General features: G+C 43.8%; 2 protein-coding genes across 6 annotated transcripts in view; one reads left to right on the top strand and one right to left on the bottom strand.

The window, feature by feature from the left end:
- The window catches only part of LOC130203740 (arylsulfatase G-like), a 12,955-nt gene extending 4,850 nt beyond the window's left edge, over positions 1-8,105 (top strand). For both annotated transcript variants that reach the window (XM_056430130.1, XM_056430132.1), the window contains exons 2-11: positions 1,582-1,803; positions 1,898-2,133; positions 2,265-2,379; positions 3,205-3,351; positions 5,570-5,784; positions 5,874-5,954; positions 6,042-6,150; positions 6,860-6,980; positions 7,099-7,189; positions 7,287-8,105. In XM_056430130.1, coding sequence (XP_056286105.1) covers positions 1,595-1,803; positions 1,898-2,133; positions 2,265-2,379; positions 3,205-3,351; positions 5,570-5,784; positions 5,874-5,954; positions 6,042-6,150; positions 6,860-6,980; positions 7,099-7,189; positions 7,287-7,567 — 1,605 coding nt within the window. In that variant the 5' untranslated portion in view covers positions 1,582-1,594 and the 3' untranslated portion in view covers positions 7,568-8,105. The remainder of the gene's footprint in view (positions 1-1,581; positions 1,804-1,897; positions 2,134-2,264; positions 2,380-3,204; positions 3,352-5,569; positions 5,785-5,873; positions 5,955-6,041; positions 6,151-6,859; positions 6,981-7,098; positions 7,190-7,286) is intronic.
- LOC130203741 (WD repeat domain phosphoinositide-interacting protein 1-like) lies at positions 7,913-16,407 on the bottom strand. Of its 4 annotated transcripts, none has more exons than XM_056430133.1 (12): positions 16,211-16,407; positions 14,954-15,036; positions 13,980-14,251; positions 13,803-13,899; positions 11,977-12,074; positions 11,306-11,398; positions 11,150-11,220; positions 10,614-10,721; positions 10,035-10,199; positions 9,825-9,932; positions 9,546-9,685; positions 7,913-9,277 (listed from the first exon to the last, which is right to left on the bottom strand). In XM_056430133.1, exons 1-12 carry the CDS (start codon positions 16,306-16,308, stop codon positions 9,156-9,158), a joined length of 1,455 nt encoding a protein of 484 aa, XP_056286108.1. In that variant the 5' UTR covers positions 16,309-16,407; the 3' UTR covers positions 7,913-9,155. The 4 variants fall into 4 exon arrangements, with proteins under 4 accessions (XP_056286108.1, XP_056286110.1, XP_056286111.1 ...); XM_056430135.1 differs by having other exon boundaries at positions 13,980-14,149; XM_056430136.1 differs by having other exon boundaries at positions 13,980-14,146.

Genomic DNA, 16,407 nt, shown 5'->3' with positions numbered 1-16,407 from the left:
TGTTGGTGTTGTGTCAAGTTAGGCACCAGTTCTGTCACTTGATTGCAGATTAAAACAAATGTTTATATATTTGTATTTTATTTTTCTTTATTATCCTAAGTGTGAATTTCTTGACACTGAATTTTTATTTAAGAAAAACAAGAGTTTTTATAAAATTGAATCTTATTTGCTGACAAAATAAATATTTTGAATTGCATTGTGGCTGTGATTTGTGATGTATAAAGATTATGGTTATTTACTCTAAAATTAAGTATGTTATACTTAACACTGTCTAGTAAAAGTTACTTAGTTAATGTTAGTGCAAATTGTTACGAGGATTTTATTAAGTAAATCCTAACTTATAAAGTATAATAAAATCTACCTAGTTAATTCATAACTCTAAATGATAGATTTTACTTAATAATTTCATAACATTGAAATTTCTGTTTGAGAAAAAGTTAAGTAGACTTTACTTAATTAGCTAAATAAATATAAGTTATGTTTAAGCATAATTAAGTAACAATTACTTAGTATTTTCATGGTTATTTACTCTAAAATTAAGTATGTTATACTTAACACTGTCTAGTAGGATTTACTTAATCCTTCAACAGTAAAAGTTACTTAGTTAGTGTTAGTGCAAATTGTTACGAGGATTTTATTAAGTAAATCATACAAGTTATTTCTTTGAGTGTATGCGAGACACTCTGTTCATTGCGCGCGCACACCTTGATGTCCCTCCACGGTCTGGCTGGAGGAATGACAGCAAAAATACCATCAAATATAGACTTGTTGTTTCTTCTGCAGACTGTTTTCCTTTTTGAATGTGCATAGAATCTTTTTGCGACTGGTCAGTGGTTAGCAGATCCGTCTTTCAATCAGGGGGTTGGTGGTTCAATCCCTGCCCTAGTCAATGTGCCCTTGAGCAAGACACTAAACCCTGAATTTCTCCCTGTAGCTGTGTCTACGGTGTTAGAATGTAATATGTTTATATTATTACCTTCGCATTCTGCGGAAAGTTATGTTTTGATCGCTGTGTAATTATGTGTGTGTGTTTGTGTGTGTTTGTGTGTTATTCGCATAACTCAAAAAGTATTAAACCGAATCGCATGAAATTTGGTGGGATGATTGGATATTATCCAGGGACCATTTGATTAGATTTTGGGATCAATCGGGTCAAAGGTCATGGTCATGGTCCATGGTTTTCTTTCTAAATCAACAAATCCAGGCTGATGTTCATACATAATTCTTTTGTGATGTTTACCACAATATCCGGTATCAAGTTACATCAATTTACAGTTCCCCACACTCTCATGCCAAGTGGCTGCGGCGAAGGTATGCGCTCTACCGAGTGCCCGTTCTAGGTTATATGGTTTTGCATGTTAACATGCCCACAAGGTTATATGAATCAAGTGGTTTAAAGTGTATTAATCTCTTCATCTACAAGCTTGTTTATTGTTTCCATGGTATAATACAGCAACTATTTTAAGTTTGTAAATTATGTGCTCACTTTTCGACTACCCTTCATCAACTTTTGACTTTGGATACGATGGCGTTACATTGGCCATGCTAAAGTTAAATGAAACCTCTGTAACCTCGCTGCAGATCTTGACCTAAAATGGTGGCGGGTTTCACCCCGTGGCTTCTGTCTGGGATGCTGATGTGTGGTCTGCTGCTCCACACGGGGTACCGCCGTGGAGCCAGTGTGAACACGCCCAGTAAGAAGCCCAACTTCATCATCATACTGGCGGACGATATTGGCTGGGGTGACCTGGATGCTCACAACAACACGCCATACCTCACCTTGATGGCTGAGCAAGGACTAAGGTCGATAACCTATTTCTTAATTATGGTGTATTAAGTAGCTTTACAAAGTCTGGTGTAAACCCCATCACTCTGAAAGTATCCTTACGACTTCCAGATTGACGGACTTCCATTCTCCCGCCTCCACCTGCTCGCCGTCCCGCGCCGCCATCCTGACCGGCCGCTACGGCCTGAGGAACGGCGTGACTCACAACTTTGCCGTGAGCTCCGTGGCCGGTCTGCCCCTGTCTGAAGTCACCTTGCCCCACCTCCTACAGACAGCCGGGTACTACACCGCCATGATTGGGAAATGGCACCTCGGCCACAATGGACCGTACGGTCCGACCAACAGAGGTAAATGAGAGCTCGGGATACACATTCCATTGCCTACGAGAACGGGCACATCAGAATTGAAGCACAAATAAACCCGATTGCCATCTACTGTTAGTAAACTATTATAAACATGTGTGTTGTCTCCTTGGCAGGCTTTGACTACTACCTTGGTGTCCCCTACAGTAATGACATGGGCTGCACTGACATACCCGGGTATGATTTGCCTCGGTGTCCTCCCTGTGACTCATCAGGACATCAGGTGATCAGGTGTGTCTCTGTGTGCCGCATAGGACGCTCTCTCACAATGGATTTCACTTATTTTTATTTGAAAGGGCAGTTTCACACAGGTCAAATATTGGGCCTAAAACTCATGAAGACAGAGAGAGATCACTATCGCAAATGTTCTACTCCCTAGTCGGGCTTTAACATGAACAGTGCAATTAAATGGAGAGCTTTCTATATCATAAAAACACAATATAGCATATAGTGTGGACACATTTAAATACAAACCAAACAATACCAATACATGTCGGTCAGCTACAATTAAAAAATATATATATTTGACAGTTAAATTGACTTTTATACTCCAATCTTTACATCACACTTAATTTAGCTGACGCTTTTATCCAAAGCAACTTACAATCACATTACATTCATACACCGTAGACTCAGCTACAAGGAGCAATTCAGGGTTAAGTGTCTTGCTCAAGGACACATTGACTCAGGCGGGGATTGAACCGCCAACCCCCTGATTGAAAGACGGACCTGCTAACCACTGACCCACAGTTTTTACCTGTCTAAGTTCTGATAGGACATTTTAAGAGAAACTAAAGGTTATTCTTGTTTGTTGTTTTCTAGACTTTACAAGATCATGCAATACATGTAATCATAAACCTTTGATATCAAATGAGTGAACACTTTTTATGTTTAAATACATCGGGAGTCATAACCATCTTATTTCTCATATGGTAAACAGTGCAAACTGCTTCCTGTCTGATCAGGCCACGCTTTATGCACATCCTATGCCCTTCTAACCACTACTCACTCATAACATACAAGTACCGTGTTGTTATTCTCCGTTGTTCCCTTCAGATTGAAGAGCAGTGTGCATGGCGGCTGCTCCTCCACAGTGGGCCTCCCTCTGATGGAAAACAGCAGCGTTGTGGAGCAGCCGCTCGACCTGTGGACCCTCACGGGGCAATACCAGTCTGCTGCGACCAGGATTATACGCCACGCAAGGTACAGTAAGGCCGCAAACACACACGACGCAATGAGACATTTAAATTTGACACAAATATGTATGACAAGTCTTTCTCATATTTCCTAAATACAGTCTGTGTAGCATGTTTGTGTGTGTGATGAAGTCTAATGTCGACATCCCGTGACTATAATAAAAGGTTTCATATTGCCTCCATACAGATATTTTTATGAATCATAAGGTTGCATTGATTCAATTTCTTCCCATGCATTTAAAAACCGCACGGGGCAGATGTAGCTGATCATAATACCTGAGTGTCTCTGTGTAATTTTCCTTTTTTATTCAACCTAATTATGCCACCTGGGTGTTTTAATTAAGCCAGGGCTCAACAATTGGGACTGCCCGTCGGCCCGGGGGCTAGTAGAATGTCACATCGGACAACTGACTTTCAGCATTTCAATTATCCTGGAAACACGAGTTTACTCGGGTGGCAAGAGGATATGGGTGAAACTTCGAATTCATTCACTAAAATAGAGGGATAAATACACAAATACATGGTTATTTTATAACCGCTAATAAGTAAAACAATTTGTCTAGAGGCGAGTAAAAATGTACTTTAGGGAAATAGGTTTCTGACCTACTTTGTGTCAGAGTGTCATCCACTGATGATATCTACTCCTCCAGTTTAAGTGAGGGTGAAAGATTTCTTAAAAAGTTCACAACACTCTCGTCTCCATGTGAGATATTGATACCCTGATCATTTATCACAGCCAAGTCTTTTTTTATTTTTTGGCCAGCGTCTACTTGAGCAGTTTGAGATTATTACCAATGTTTCATTTCGGGAAACATAAAGCCAGTAAAGTTTGAAGCTTCGGAGGTTTAGTTCCCTTTATGAAGCTTTTTATCTGGATCATCTGCCAATACAGGTTTTGGGAGACTTGTTTGTGTGTGCATGAGCCCATGAGTTGCTGGGCAGAGCAAGAGAGCTGGAAAAACAGGTGTCAACAGAATCAGAAGGTTTAAAAGGCCATCAATAAACATAAAGTTGTTCCTTGAACAGGGACCAGGCCCCACGACGCCCTCCCGTCTCAGGCTCAGGTTGTAGAGGTGCTGCAGGACACGAGGTCTTCAGGACCCTTCATGGGGCTGAAGCCACCAGGTCCTGCAGCTTTGCCTTGGGGGAGTCTCTCCAGCTGTCTTCGCACCTGGTCAGTCATCATAGAGAAGGGGGCGGGGGGGAAGGTGTTTGGAAGGTGTGTTGTGTGGGGGAGACAGGTGAGGGCTGTGAACTAAATCTATTGAAGAAACGGTTTAGCTCTGAGATTCAGGTCGCGCTGGACTCTCCTGAGCTCGTCCCCAGACCGGAAAGCTGCTTTCTTCTTATTAGAAAAGTGCTTTCAGGTCACTGGTGATCCACGGCTTGTTGTTTGGGAAATGGAGCACCCCTCCACTAGCTGACCTGAAAACTTGTGATGCAACAGCGTGTGTCTGTTTGTGTGTGTGTTGCAGGGACAGGAGGAGGGCAGTAAACCCTGCTGATTGCAGCTGTTCTGCATAACAGGGTCATGTGCAGGGGTCAGTCGTGTTGCTGTCAATAGCCAACTGGGTACTCGATGTTTAAAACTGAACTAGAATGTCACTTGGCCATTACACTGATCAATTACACAACATGTTCATTGCACATCCCAGTTAAACACTAGTGGTTGATGACTTTTTTTTAACCTCTTTGAAATTATATTTAGCAATTTCTGGCTGTTTTTACAGGTTTAATTAAATTTCATTTAAATTGGGCCATGCACTGTATTAGAGTTTAAAAGTATTGAGTTAAGTTCAAATTAAGAACAAAAAATATTTATACATGAGAAAATTCAATATTCATATACTGTATATATGAATATTGAATTTTATATATATATATATATATAGTTTTCAAAGTGAGAAATTAAAAATATGGAGCATAGTTATATTGCTAGAAAATTGGATGAAAAATACATATTTACGATTTTTTTTGTCCTCGTGAACTTTAAAGTTGGAAACCTTTTTTCAAGGCACTATGAATGGCACATAGAATATTTTCCAACATGACTGAATCCACAAAACATACGTGAGTTCATTTTTCAGCTGTGTACTGCAAACACGTAGTTTAAAAAATCAAAATGCCATGTTGGGGGTGCCAGTATCGTATGTATCTTGTTATTGCTTTACGTTGTGCAAATCATTGATGTTTTCTGACAACTCCATTATTGATTGTCTCTGCAGGCAGCGAGGACAGCCCTATCTGCTCTACATAGCGCTGGCTCACATGCATGTTCCCCTGGCCCCTCCCCTCCCCCCAGATGCCTCCGCCACCAGCCGCCGCCCAGACGACGGTGAAGTGTACGCCGCAAGCCTGCGAGAGATGGACAGCCTGGTGGGGGCAGTGAAGAGCGCATCGGACGCCACAGACAAAGACAACACTCTCATCTGGTTCACTGGTTAGTCTGCTGGATGGTTTATGCTCTCCCACACTACCAGTGACATAGTTATTCTAGAAATAGTCGTGGTGTGTGTGTGTTGTGTCTAGGTGACAACGGCCCTTGGGAAAAGAAGTGCCTGTATGCAGGAAATGTCGGACCTTTCGTGGGAAAGTGGCAGACCAGTAGAGGTATATAGAAAAAAACATCCTGAGAAATTGGAAAATCCTTTCATGCATGCTTTATGAAGGGGATTGATATTGTACAGTTTATTCTAGGTGGAGGCTCAGCGAAGCAGACCACCTGGGAGGGAGGTCACAGGGTGCCAACAGTGGCTTATTGGCCTGGGAGGATCCCTGCAAACATCACCAACTCAGCCCTGCTCAGGTACTCCCCTTTGACTAGTAATCAGAGGCTAAATCCCTCAAATACATTACATGTCATTTAACAGACGCTTTTATCCAAAGCGACTTACAATAAGTGCATTCGACCAAGAGTACAAACTCAGAACAACAAGAATCAAGAAAGTAACATTTCTTCAAGAAAGCCAAACTGCACAATGCTATAAGTAAATGCCATCAAAGTGCCAATGAAGTGCTAATCTGTTTTTATAAGGTGTCGTTGGAAAATAACACAGAGTTGTTAAAAGTGGTAGTCCGGTCGTGGGTGGGAGAGCCTTTCCCTGGAAGGAAAGGATTGGTGCAGTAGTGTGCAGACACCCACTGAAAGATTTCAGTCAGACGGTCAGAGATTCGTGCTGCTAACCGTGTTTCAGATTGGGGGAACGAGAAGATCAGTTGGGTGTCATCAGCATAGCTATGATAAAAAAAGCCATGCGAGTGAATGACGGAGCGAGATAATTAGTGTCCGGAGAGAAGAGGAGGGGACCCAGGACGCAGCCTTGAGGGACCCCCGTAGTGAAAGGGCAAGGTTCAGACACGGATCCTCTCCAAATTACCCGGTAAGTGCGGTCGTTGAGGTCGGATGAGAAAAGGGAAAGCGCAGTGCCTGAGATACCCATGTCCTTGTTCCTATGTTTAGTTTATACCTCGGGACTCAGCATGATGCAAAACGGTCTCCTCCGCTCCTCTTTCAGTGGAATGGATATCTTCCCAACCCTTCTGTCCTTGGCTGAGGTAACTCCCCCCTCAGACAGACGGTACGATGGCATTGACGTCACGAACGTCTTCCTGCGCGGTGATAAGACCGGTCATGAGGTACTCGTTTTTGTTGTTGTTTTCAGTCTTCCTTTCTGTTTGTATAAATAATTCCCCTGTCGTGTCAGTGGGGGTCGTGGATTAGGATTCTCAGGAGTTCTTCTCCTCTTTCTTGTAGTTTCTGTTCCACCCGAACAGTGGTGCTGCGGGGAAGTTTGGCGACCTGCAGACAGTTCGAACAGAGACACACAAAGCGTTCTACATCACGGGTACGCAATGTCCAGGACAAAAAACAATCTACATTACAGTCGGTGCATCTGCAGCGCCGCTTGTTATCTTAAGACACATACACTCTTTTCTATGCAGGTGCAGCTGAGGTGTGTGGCGGTGCAACAGGAATGCAGCAGCTCCACGACCCGCCGTTGATATTTGACCTGGAGCGCGACGAGGCGGAGGAAACACCCCTGGACGTGGAGACGCCAGAATACCGGGCGATAGCGGAGAGTGTCGCCCGCGGGAGGGAAATGTTGTTATGGGACATTGCCACCGACACGTCCGCGTCCACAGCAGACTACAGCACGGACGCGGCTGCCGCGCCCTGCTGTGACCCGACACAGGTGGTGTGCCGCTGCCACACACTAGGCTGAGGGGGTGGGGAAACCACACACACATGCACACACACACACACACAGACATGCACACACACGCACGCTCACAATAGGCCAAAAGAGAAGCTCAAACAACTCCTTTTGAGGTGCTCAGCTTTTGTTTGCAAAGAGTTGACCAGTTGTGAGATAAACGCATTTAAAAAAAAAGAGATTGTCAGACAGTAAAGACAAAACTACAATTTTAAAACCGTTTGTTGTAGTGTAATTAGAGAATTAATGATTGTTAATCTCCACAGCTTTATTATCTGATTAGATTTATCCAAGTGTTTAAACGGTGTCAACATAAATGATGCTATTTAACAAAAGAACAAATAGAAACGTGCAGAGGTTGAATCACTTCTCAGCTTTAATGAGTCTCTGGTGTCATGTCCAGTATTAAACAGCTCAACACAGCGTACAGGTGTCCTAGCAGCGCCACCTTTTGGCAAATTGAATGGTATTACCATGTTACTTATAACAATACTATATAAAAATGTTATATATACATTATACACACAATAAAAATCCTCAAAATATATTTACGCATTGGTAGGTCTATGCGTTGATGTGTAATACTTGTATATTTCAAAGTAAAAATGAGTTGCATGTTGAGATATATATATATATATATGGTTTTCAGCATCATTTATAGTAAATCAAAAATATCAGGATATCACTGAAAGTCAAGGACTGTGGCGTTGCCGTGTAAAGCTCCACCATCGAGCTTTTCCCAGTTAGCTGATGACTTCTCCACATGTTGTCAGGTTACATGTGTGACTCTGCAGGTGTTTAGTCTCATCTATTGCTACCATAATAATTAGTATTGACAGCTGCATCTGTAAGTCATGTTATACTGACTGCATGTATCATGATTTAAATAATGTATCATGATCCCACATGATGTCCTTCTCGAGTGAACTATTACCCCTCTTTACTGATGTGTGAAACATGTAATGCCCATTAATAACACCCATCAGGCAAAGAAATCCTGATCATATACTTTCAGGTGCTTATTTCTTAGACTTGTAAGTGTCAGAAAACAAGAAATGATCTTCAGAGAGTTGATTCATTTCATATTGATATTATTATCTGCACTAAAATGACCTTCCAGGTGACCTCTCCTCAGAGCAATTTTGTGAATCTTGCCCGTGGTTACTTCAAAATGGCCGCAGGCCAGGCCCGCCTGGTGTCTCCTCTACGACCAGAGTATGTTCAGTCTGCTCCAGTTCCGTCTCTGCCAGATCAATCGCATATACATCTGATTGCTACCATGATAATATTGTGCAACAATAACACCATTGTGTTGTCAAGGTTCCATTATCAAAAAAAAACAAAGTTGAACCCTGTTGTTAATGGCGTAACACGGGAGTTAACACTGGGAGCCTTGGACAGTCTTTCAATCTGTCTAATATTTTATTCCTGGAAGTAACATTTTGGCGAGATTTGACCCTCGGCCAGCAGGGGAGGTGCACGTGGAAGGTGTCGCCCTGTCTCAACACAGGAACACTTTGGTCCAACCTCCTGCTTGAAACAGTCTGATATGTTGTGCAGGGGTTTGGATCGGATGTTTCACGAGAGAAGGATTTGGTCAATTACTCTGGTTGCCGAACGGAGGGAACTCGTTCTCGTCGTCCAGACACACGGGGCCCTCGGCGAACTCGTGCTCGGGGATGACGTCACCCTTCTCGACGCCGCCGTCCTCGGAGTAACCTGGGAGGAGGAAGAGGAGGCGTTTGTGACCAGGATGCCATTTGAGAAAGTTTTGAGGAAACCAATTCTAAGATTTACGACTAATTAGAAGAACATATTTACTTGAAAATAAATTACTTTGCAGCATCTCCATGTTTAAAACAAGTTTATGGAGTTGCATAACAAAATGTAACGCTTCAACCATATAGTACAAACAGCGAGAGTAATAGAGTGCACAGTAGGGTTTATATACGTACCCAGTTAAAGGTTTTGATTAGGAGTACTGTACCTGTGAGAGTGGTGGAGGAGGGCGGGGTTGAAGGCAGAGCCACAGTGGCAGCGTACGATTGGCTGGCTGGTTGGGGAGAGACGTCCTCTGGATTCGCCGCCGAGTTTTGTTCCACCTGCTTTTCGCTGGAGTCGAACAGCCTGCACGGACGGAGAAGACGAAGACGGTGACGACAGCGTAGCGCCAAACTCACCGGGGGGAAATGAGCATAAACCAAAAAGAGCCACATTGTGTTCACGTGTCGACATTTATTTAAGACACACACACACACACACACACCTGTGTTTCTGGATCTGGACGCACTCGCCTCCATCTTGTGGATCCACATTATAAATGTAGAGACACCCATCTGAGGACGCCACCAGCAGGCGAGGGAGCTTCTGAATCCTGACAAACATAACACAAACACACACACACACACACACTGTGTATTCACGCCACACATAGATACGCCTCTTGGAAAAACATCCCTCTCTAGCTGGGCCTTACGTGGCGAGGGCGCTGATGGTCTTCAGGCCGACCATGTTGAGTCGCACCATGGCGAAGGCGCGGTCCTGATGCATCATGTCGGACACCTGGCTGGGCAGGTAGGTGCTGGCTGCCGTGAACATTTTGCCCATGTACGCCGACCATGTCGGAGACTCCTCGTCTAGACTGGAAGGAAACCATGTGGGTCAGAGTTAATCACCACTGGAGACATTCGGATTTATTTCTGCAACTCTGGATTTTGCATGAAAAGATGGTGGAACGTCATAGAAAAACTATAATGCACTGCTTTACGTGTGACATACAGCAGAGGGTGCTGGTCCGTCCATGCACTGTCCTTTTCTGAACCATGCCAGGTTCAGAAAAGGACAGTGCAGACTCCTCGTATTTCACCAGAGAATTCTTATTTTTAAGTCTGCAACTAACATGCTTCATTTTGATCTGGATGGAGGAAGGAGCTTCATCATTACAGAGCTCAGTTAGTCTTAGCCGGTTAGTCAAGTAAATAGTCTCTCAGCAAGCAGTGGATAAATAAACAAGTAGAAATAGACCGTATGTGTGTGTGTGTGTGTGTGTGTTTACCTTGGGCTGTGCTGCTCCAGTTTGAAGATATGGACCGTCTCAGTGTTGCTGGAGGCGCACAGGAACTGGCCATCGGCGCTGAAGGACAACGAACTAATGCTAACATACCTGACACCGACAGAGACGGAAAAGAACAAAAGAATTATGATTAGATGATACTTTTTTATTTTTTTTAATACATATATTTTAAAGAAATATCTATTCACAAGACCACATAGAGCCAAAATGTAGACTCTCCCTATGTTTATTTTAATAAAAAATTATCACGACACCTAGTGTGTGTGTGTGTGTGTGTCACGGCCTCATCAGTCGGGTCTAATGTTTCCCCTCGTCTTAAGCACAGTGTCCTTATCGCTGATGCTCGGGCGTTGACACAGGTAGCGGCCCAGTGCGTTCACAGCCAACCGAGCAGCAGGAGACGTCTGCCTCACTGGAAGTCTTCCTCATTTAAACTGCTGACCCTCCGTCACCCCCCTCGTGTCCACCGTGTGATCGTTCATGTTTTCTCGCTGAAATGTAAGGGGGGGAGCGCTCACCTTTTCATTCCTCTGCGGAATTCAAACAGCCTCGTTCCTTCAGGAATGCTGAAGACTCTGATGACGGTGCCCTGCGGAGGAGAACGTGGTCAGACAGGAAGAAGCCAGCGGGCGATGAAACGGAAGGAGGGATCATTTAAAAAAAGGGATGCTCACCCTCTCCGAAGCGCTGGCAAGTTTGGTGCCGGAGCCATTGAAGGTGAGGGCCGCCAGGGGACTGTCGTGGGCTTGGATCAGCGTCAGGGTGCTCTGAACGGAGAATATATTTCTGAGGACAACGGCACCTCAGTTTTTTTTTTTTTTAGAGCTGCAAATCTGTTTCCTTTGTTGCTACACTACAGTTCAAAAGTTTGGGGTCACTTAGAAATGTCCTTATTTTTCAAAGTAAAGCAGTGTTTTTTTCAATGAAGATAACAGTAAATTAATCAGAAATACACTCTATACATTGTTAATGTGGTAAATGATTATTCTAGGTGGAAAAGTCTGGTTTTTATTAAAATATCTACATGGGTGTATATAGGCCCAACTCCAGTGTTCTTATGGTACATTGTGTTGGCTCATCGCCTTAGAAGGCTAACGGAGGGGTAGAAAACCCTTGTGCAATTATATTAGCGCAGCTAAAAAACTGGCCTTCCTTTGAGCGACAAATTTGAAGAACGAAATTAATATATTAAATAAAAATCATTATTTCTAACCTTATTAATGTCTTGACTATATTTGCTTTTCATTTGATAAATAATCGTGAGTTTTCATGGAAAACACAACATTGTCTGGGTGACCCCAAACTTTTGAAGGGTGGTGTATGTCAGAGTTTAACGTGGCCTCACCAGGTTGTTAGCGTCGTAGACGGTGATCTCTCCGATGGTGGCGCTGCCGGGGTACGCCAGGTAGGAGTTACTGTGGTTGACGGAAAGCGCGCAAAGACCTACGGAAGGAGCACAGCGGAGGATGAAAGGCACTCTTCTGTTTCTTACTCGTTTTAATTTTCCACAAACACACACCTATTGTGCCAGTTTGGGCCAGTTGCTTTACAATGGAGCTACATGTGTGTCATCTGTGTGGGTCTAATTTATGTCAAGTGCGGTACCTGAAAACTCCCGAATCAAAGAGTCAACACACTAGTTAGTCAACATCAAATGATTTAGCAAATGCATGGTTTGAGTATCTGTCTCTATTGGCACTGTGCGCCCTCCCAAGTAGCGTTAAAGCAACGCCATGCATATTCAAATAGTGTTGGTATGACCAGTAGCTCAACGTGGCTAATATTAGCATAAGTGTTCTTCAACTGACGATACTGACTCCTCCTCTTTGCCTGTGCTACTGTTGCACTGTTCAGTGGCGGTGCGTCCATAGGGGGCGATAGGGCGCCGCCCCTCTTAAAATTTTGAAAAAAGAAAAATCCTGTCAAAAAACATTATATGCCAAATCATTTAAATAGTAAATATACCGTGTTGACGCGCTAAATGTGTGTGGGAGACCGTCAGCCTGTCAACAACCACTTAAGTTAATGTGAAAAAATATTATATATCGCCACTCATTATCACGGAGAGAAGCCCCTCCCCTTTTTCGGGACACCGGCCCAATGTGTGTGTGCGGGAGCGAGCAAACATTTCAGTCATTTCGGCAAGGACGGCTTCTCATTGGCGGATGAAACGTGAATCTTGGGGCACAAAAATGTGCGCTCATTGGCCAATGACATCGTTTTATTATTTCACGTGACTGGACTATTCGGCAGATCAGAGACCAGTATCTTCCCTCAGCCAGAGAGCTCCACGGAGCTACGGGAGCAGGTTGCTAACGGAGCTGTTAGCTGGAGGCTCAGTGAGTAATGCACTGTTTAGTTTCTCCTGTCTGTCGTTCCAAAGTCCTGGGACTGAAACTCTCTGGACTACAACGGGGTGAGGGATCTAAAGAGCTGCAGACAAGTGTAAAGCACGAATCTTGCCGCAGTTATCTAGCTAAGAGCATGAAGATAACTCGCTCACAGCATGAAGCTAACCCTGTTTGCAGAGCAGAGCAGCAGAAGGAGACCGAACTGGCATCGAAAACACAACAAAGAAGTTCTGAAAAACAGACACATTCCCTCCAGAATAATGGAAACAGGCTGGTTACAGACATGATTGACTTTAACCAGAGAGTTATTGAGAAGTTTGCCAACTTTAAAGAGAGGAGGGCTACTTTTCTTTACAGTAGTGGGTCTACTCTGTCACCCAATGTAACATGTGATCTCTTTCTGACTCTATTCTGCTCTGAACCGCTTTCATGTGAGGGTGAAACTCTTTTATTTTGCAAACCTCTGAAACCCAACCCAATGTTTCTTAAAGCTGCTCTGAACCTCTCATGCCCAAAGTTACAGTGTGTTGATAGTTGTTATTGGACAGTGTTGAGCACGGTGTGTTCTTTAAATAAAGCTTTGTTTTTACAATATTCTACTCAAAACCTCTTTTCTTCTCATTGTTGAGTGCTATTTAAACTGCGCCCCACCCCCAAAAAATTTCACCAGCCGCCACTGATACTGTTGTGTGTGATTTAGCATTTTGCATTATCCTGTAAATGTCACTTCAGCAAAAGTTGCATATTGTTGCTTAAAAGTGAGGTAATTTTTGATTTTGGTGTGCACACTTGTTGATCCAGATGTCTGTATCGTGTGTACCTGTGGGGTTGCTGGGTGTGTTTAGCAGGGTTTTGAGTAGTTTCATGTCTTTGATATTGTGGATGTAGACCGACTCCTCCAGGCACACCACCAGCCGCTGAGGTAACAAGATCAAGACACATTAACATATATACATATAACATAGCAGAAGCAACCACTTTGAAGGATCACGGGTACCTGTCTGTTGAGCCGGACGGAGAGGATGTTGTTGGAGTAGCTGTAGTTACAGATCTCTGTGCCTTTCTTGAAGTGGTAGACGTTCATCCGCCGTGGCATGGACAGACTGACTACCACCACCAGGCTGCTGGAGAACAGCCGCTCCACGATGTAAACGTCCTGACACTCTACTGGGAGAGGGACGAGTGAAAGACCGTGGATACGGATCGCATGCTTTCCCTCAGATAAAGCTGGCGCACCTTCTGCCGTCACTTCCTTTACACATTCCTGCACTTAAATAACAAACGACACAGGCTTTACTGCTATCATCAAACCACGTTAGCTACACATAATATGGAAATTGTCAGTCCCATCGACAAGGAGGACAGGATTGAGCTCAAATTCCTCCAAAGAAAATGTGTTTCCATTGTTGCTATTGAGCACAGGTGTCAAACACAAGGCCCGGGGACCGAATCCGGCCCGCCGCATCATTTTATGTGGCCCCTGGCAGCTTTAAAGACACGTGATCACCTTTTCTTAAAGAAATTGAAGAAAAATATCCCGTGCTTTTATTTTGAAGGTTTAGGACTCAATGGATGTATGTTGTAAGAGTAGAGACATTTTCTGATGTACAATATTTCTACACTCAAATAAACAATAATCAAATGCAAAGAGAGTTATTTAACAATATGTTCGAGGAGTTTATAAAGTGTTTCCGGCCCTTTAAGAGGGCGGCCATGATGGTGATATGGCCCACGGTGAACATGAGTTTGACACCCCTGCTATTGAGGATTAGGACATTTCCTGTGTTTACCCTCTCCATGCAGAGGAGCACCCATGTATTAATACTGTGGATGCTGCGGTGACACAATGTTCTGACTGTATATGCACGACTGGATGTGTAGCCGTGTCTGCATTATGTACGGTGTGAACACTTCCTGTCACTTTAACCTTTAGGGTCGACTGCAGAGAGCAAATTACAGTGTCCATCTCACCTCCCTCGTGGATGCAGTCCAGCTTGTCCACAGCAGTGACTGAGAAGAGGCGGTAGCCGGTCTTGGTGCCCACCGACAGAGAGCTACGATACAAAACACAAACACAGCCACATCCACCTTTATTATAAGGTGAAAAATACATTCATAACAGTTTAATTAGCATTTTCAATTACATTGATTTAAAAAATTGGCACGTGGAATCTGATGTACACACACAAACAGACAAACTCACACAATACCAACATTTGCTGTCAACGTTTTGATACACATATAGTCTACAATTGTTGCAGTAAAATAATCCCAGAGAACCATTTGTATTTGTTTGGTATTACTTGAACAGATTAGTGAATGGATTTGGTTAAAAGGAATTGCTTTGCAATTGAAAATAATAATAAAATGATCCACTGCACACACGTACAATCCCTTGTGTAGCTGCACAGAACAGGGTAAACATATATGTAATGGATGCTATATGCTACTCTGTGACTGTCATGATCCAATTTACAGTCGCATGAGCCGAGATAATTCTCTACAGTATTAATAAGTGAGCCATACTTTTCCATGCAAGTAGCATCAGACCAATGTGTGCCTGCTACTGACAAGAGGGGTCACCAGGTCAGATCCAGGCTTTACCTCATCCGGGGGATGGTAGTCATCTATGACAGGCTTTCTTGTTTAATGCATCTCCCATTGAAATGTGTTAATATCCCCCAAGGAAGCTTGGCTTCTCTTATCGTGGTTGAAGTTGATGAATACACGATGTCAGAGAGATAAGACTGTTGACTGTGGTTTTACGATCAGAGCCATTGGATTGGTTTGTTATAGTTAATAAACCCAACACATGGATCAGTGGAGTGGATTCAAACAACAATGGCACAGGAACCTCTTACTGTAAAGTTGCTTTGAATAATATGACTATAACCTGATTATTAAACTATTATATTAACTGGTGTCCAGTGGACACGTACGTGGGACACTGTAGTGGCCTGTTTTCAATCGATTGCATTACGTTGTGTCTTATTACACAACAGCGAGAAGGTTCGCTACTAACTGTTGTCTCACGTTCAACGGGCCTACTCCACTTATGGACTCATCGAGAAGTTTGTCGTGTCTATAGGAACTCTGGTTTCACGCAGGCGCACACAACTCCCTGATTGTTGACGTTAACTTATTACTGTAAAAAATTATTATGCAACAGTCAGATTGGGTTGACGCTGGGCCCACCGGCCCCTAACCCCCGGCTCGCGGGTCGCTTACGTGGTGTCCTGGTTAAACGAGGCGCAGATGAAGGCTCGTTGCGCATCAGCGCCGTCCGGTGCGTCCTGGGACTCCTGTGACTCCATCGGAGCCGCCATATCCCCTCTTCTCCTGCTGGACTCGGGTCGACCCCCCCTCCCCGCCGGAACCCGCTTCCTCTCCTCCCCCCCGACTCCTTCAAGCGCCACGCTCACACT

Source organism: Pseudoliparis swirei, chromosome 13 (assembly GCF_029220125.1).
Source record: "Pseudoliparis swirei isolate HS2019 ecotype Mariana Trench chromosome 13, NWPU_hadal_v1, whole genome shotgun sequence".
Lineage (NCBI taxonomy): Eukaryota > Metazoa > Chordata > Actinopteri > Perciformes > Liparidae > Pseudoliparis > Pseudoliparis swirei.
Note: the sequence above shows the minus strand (reverse complement) of the source record. Positions and strands in the feature narration are given on the sequence as shown.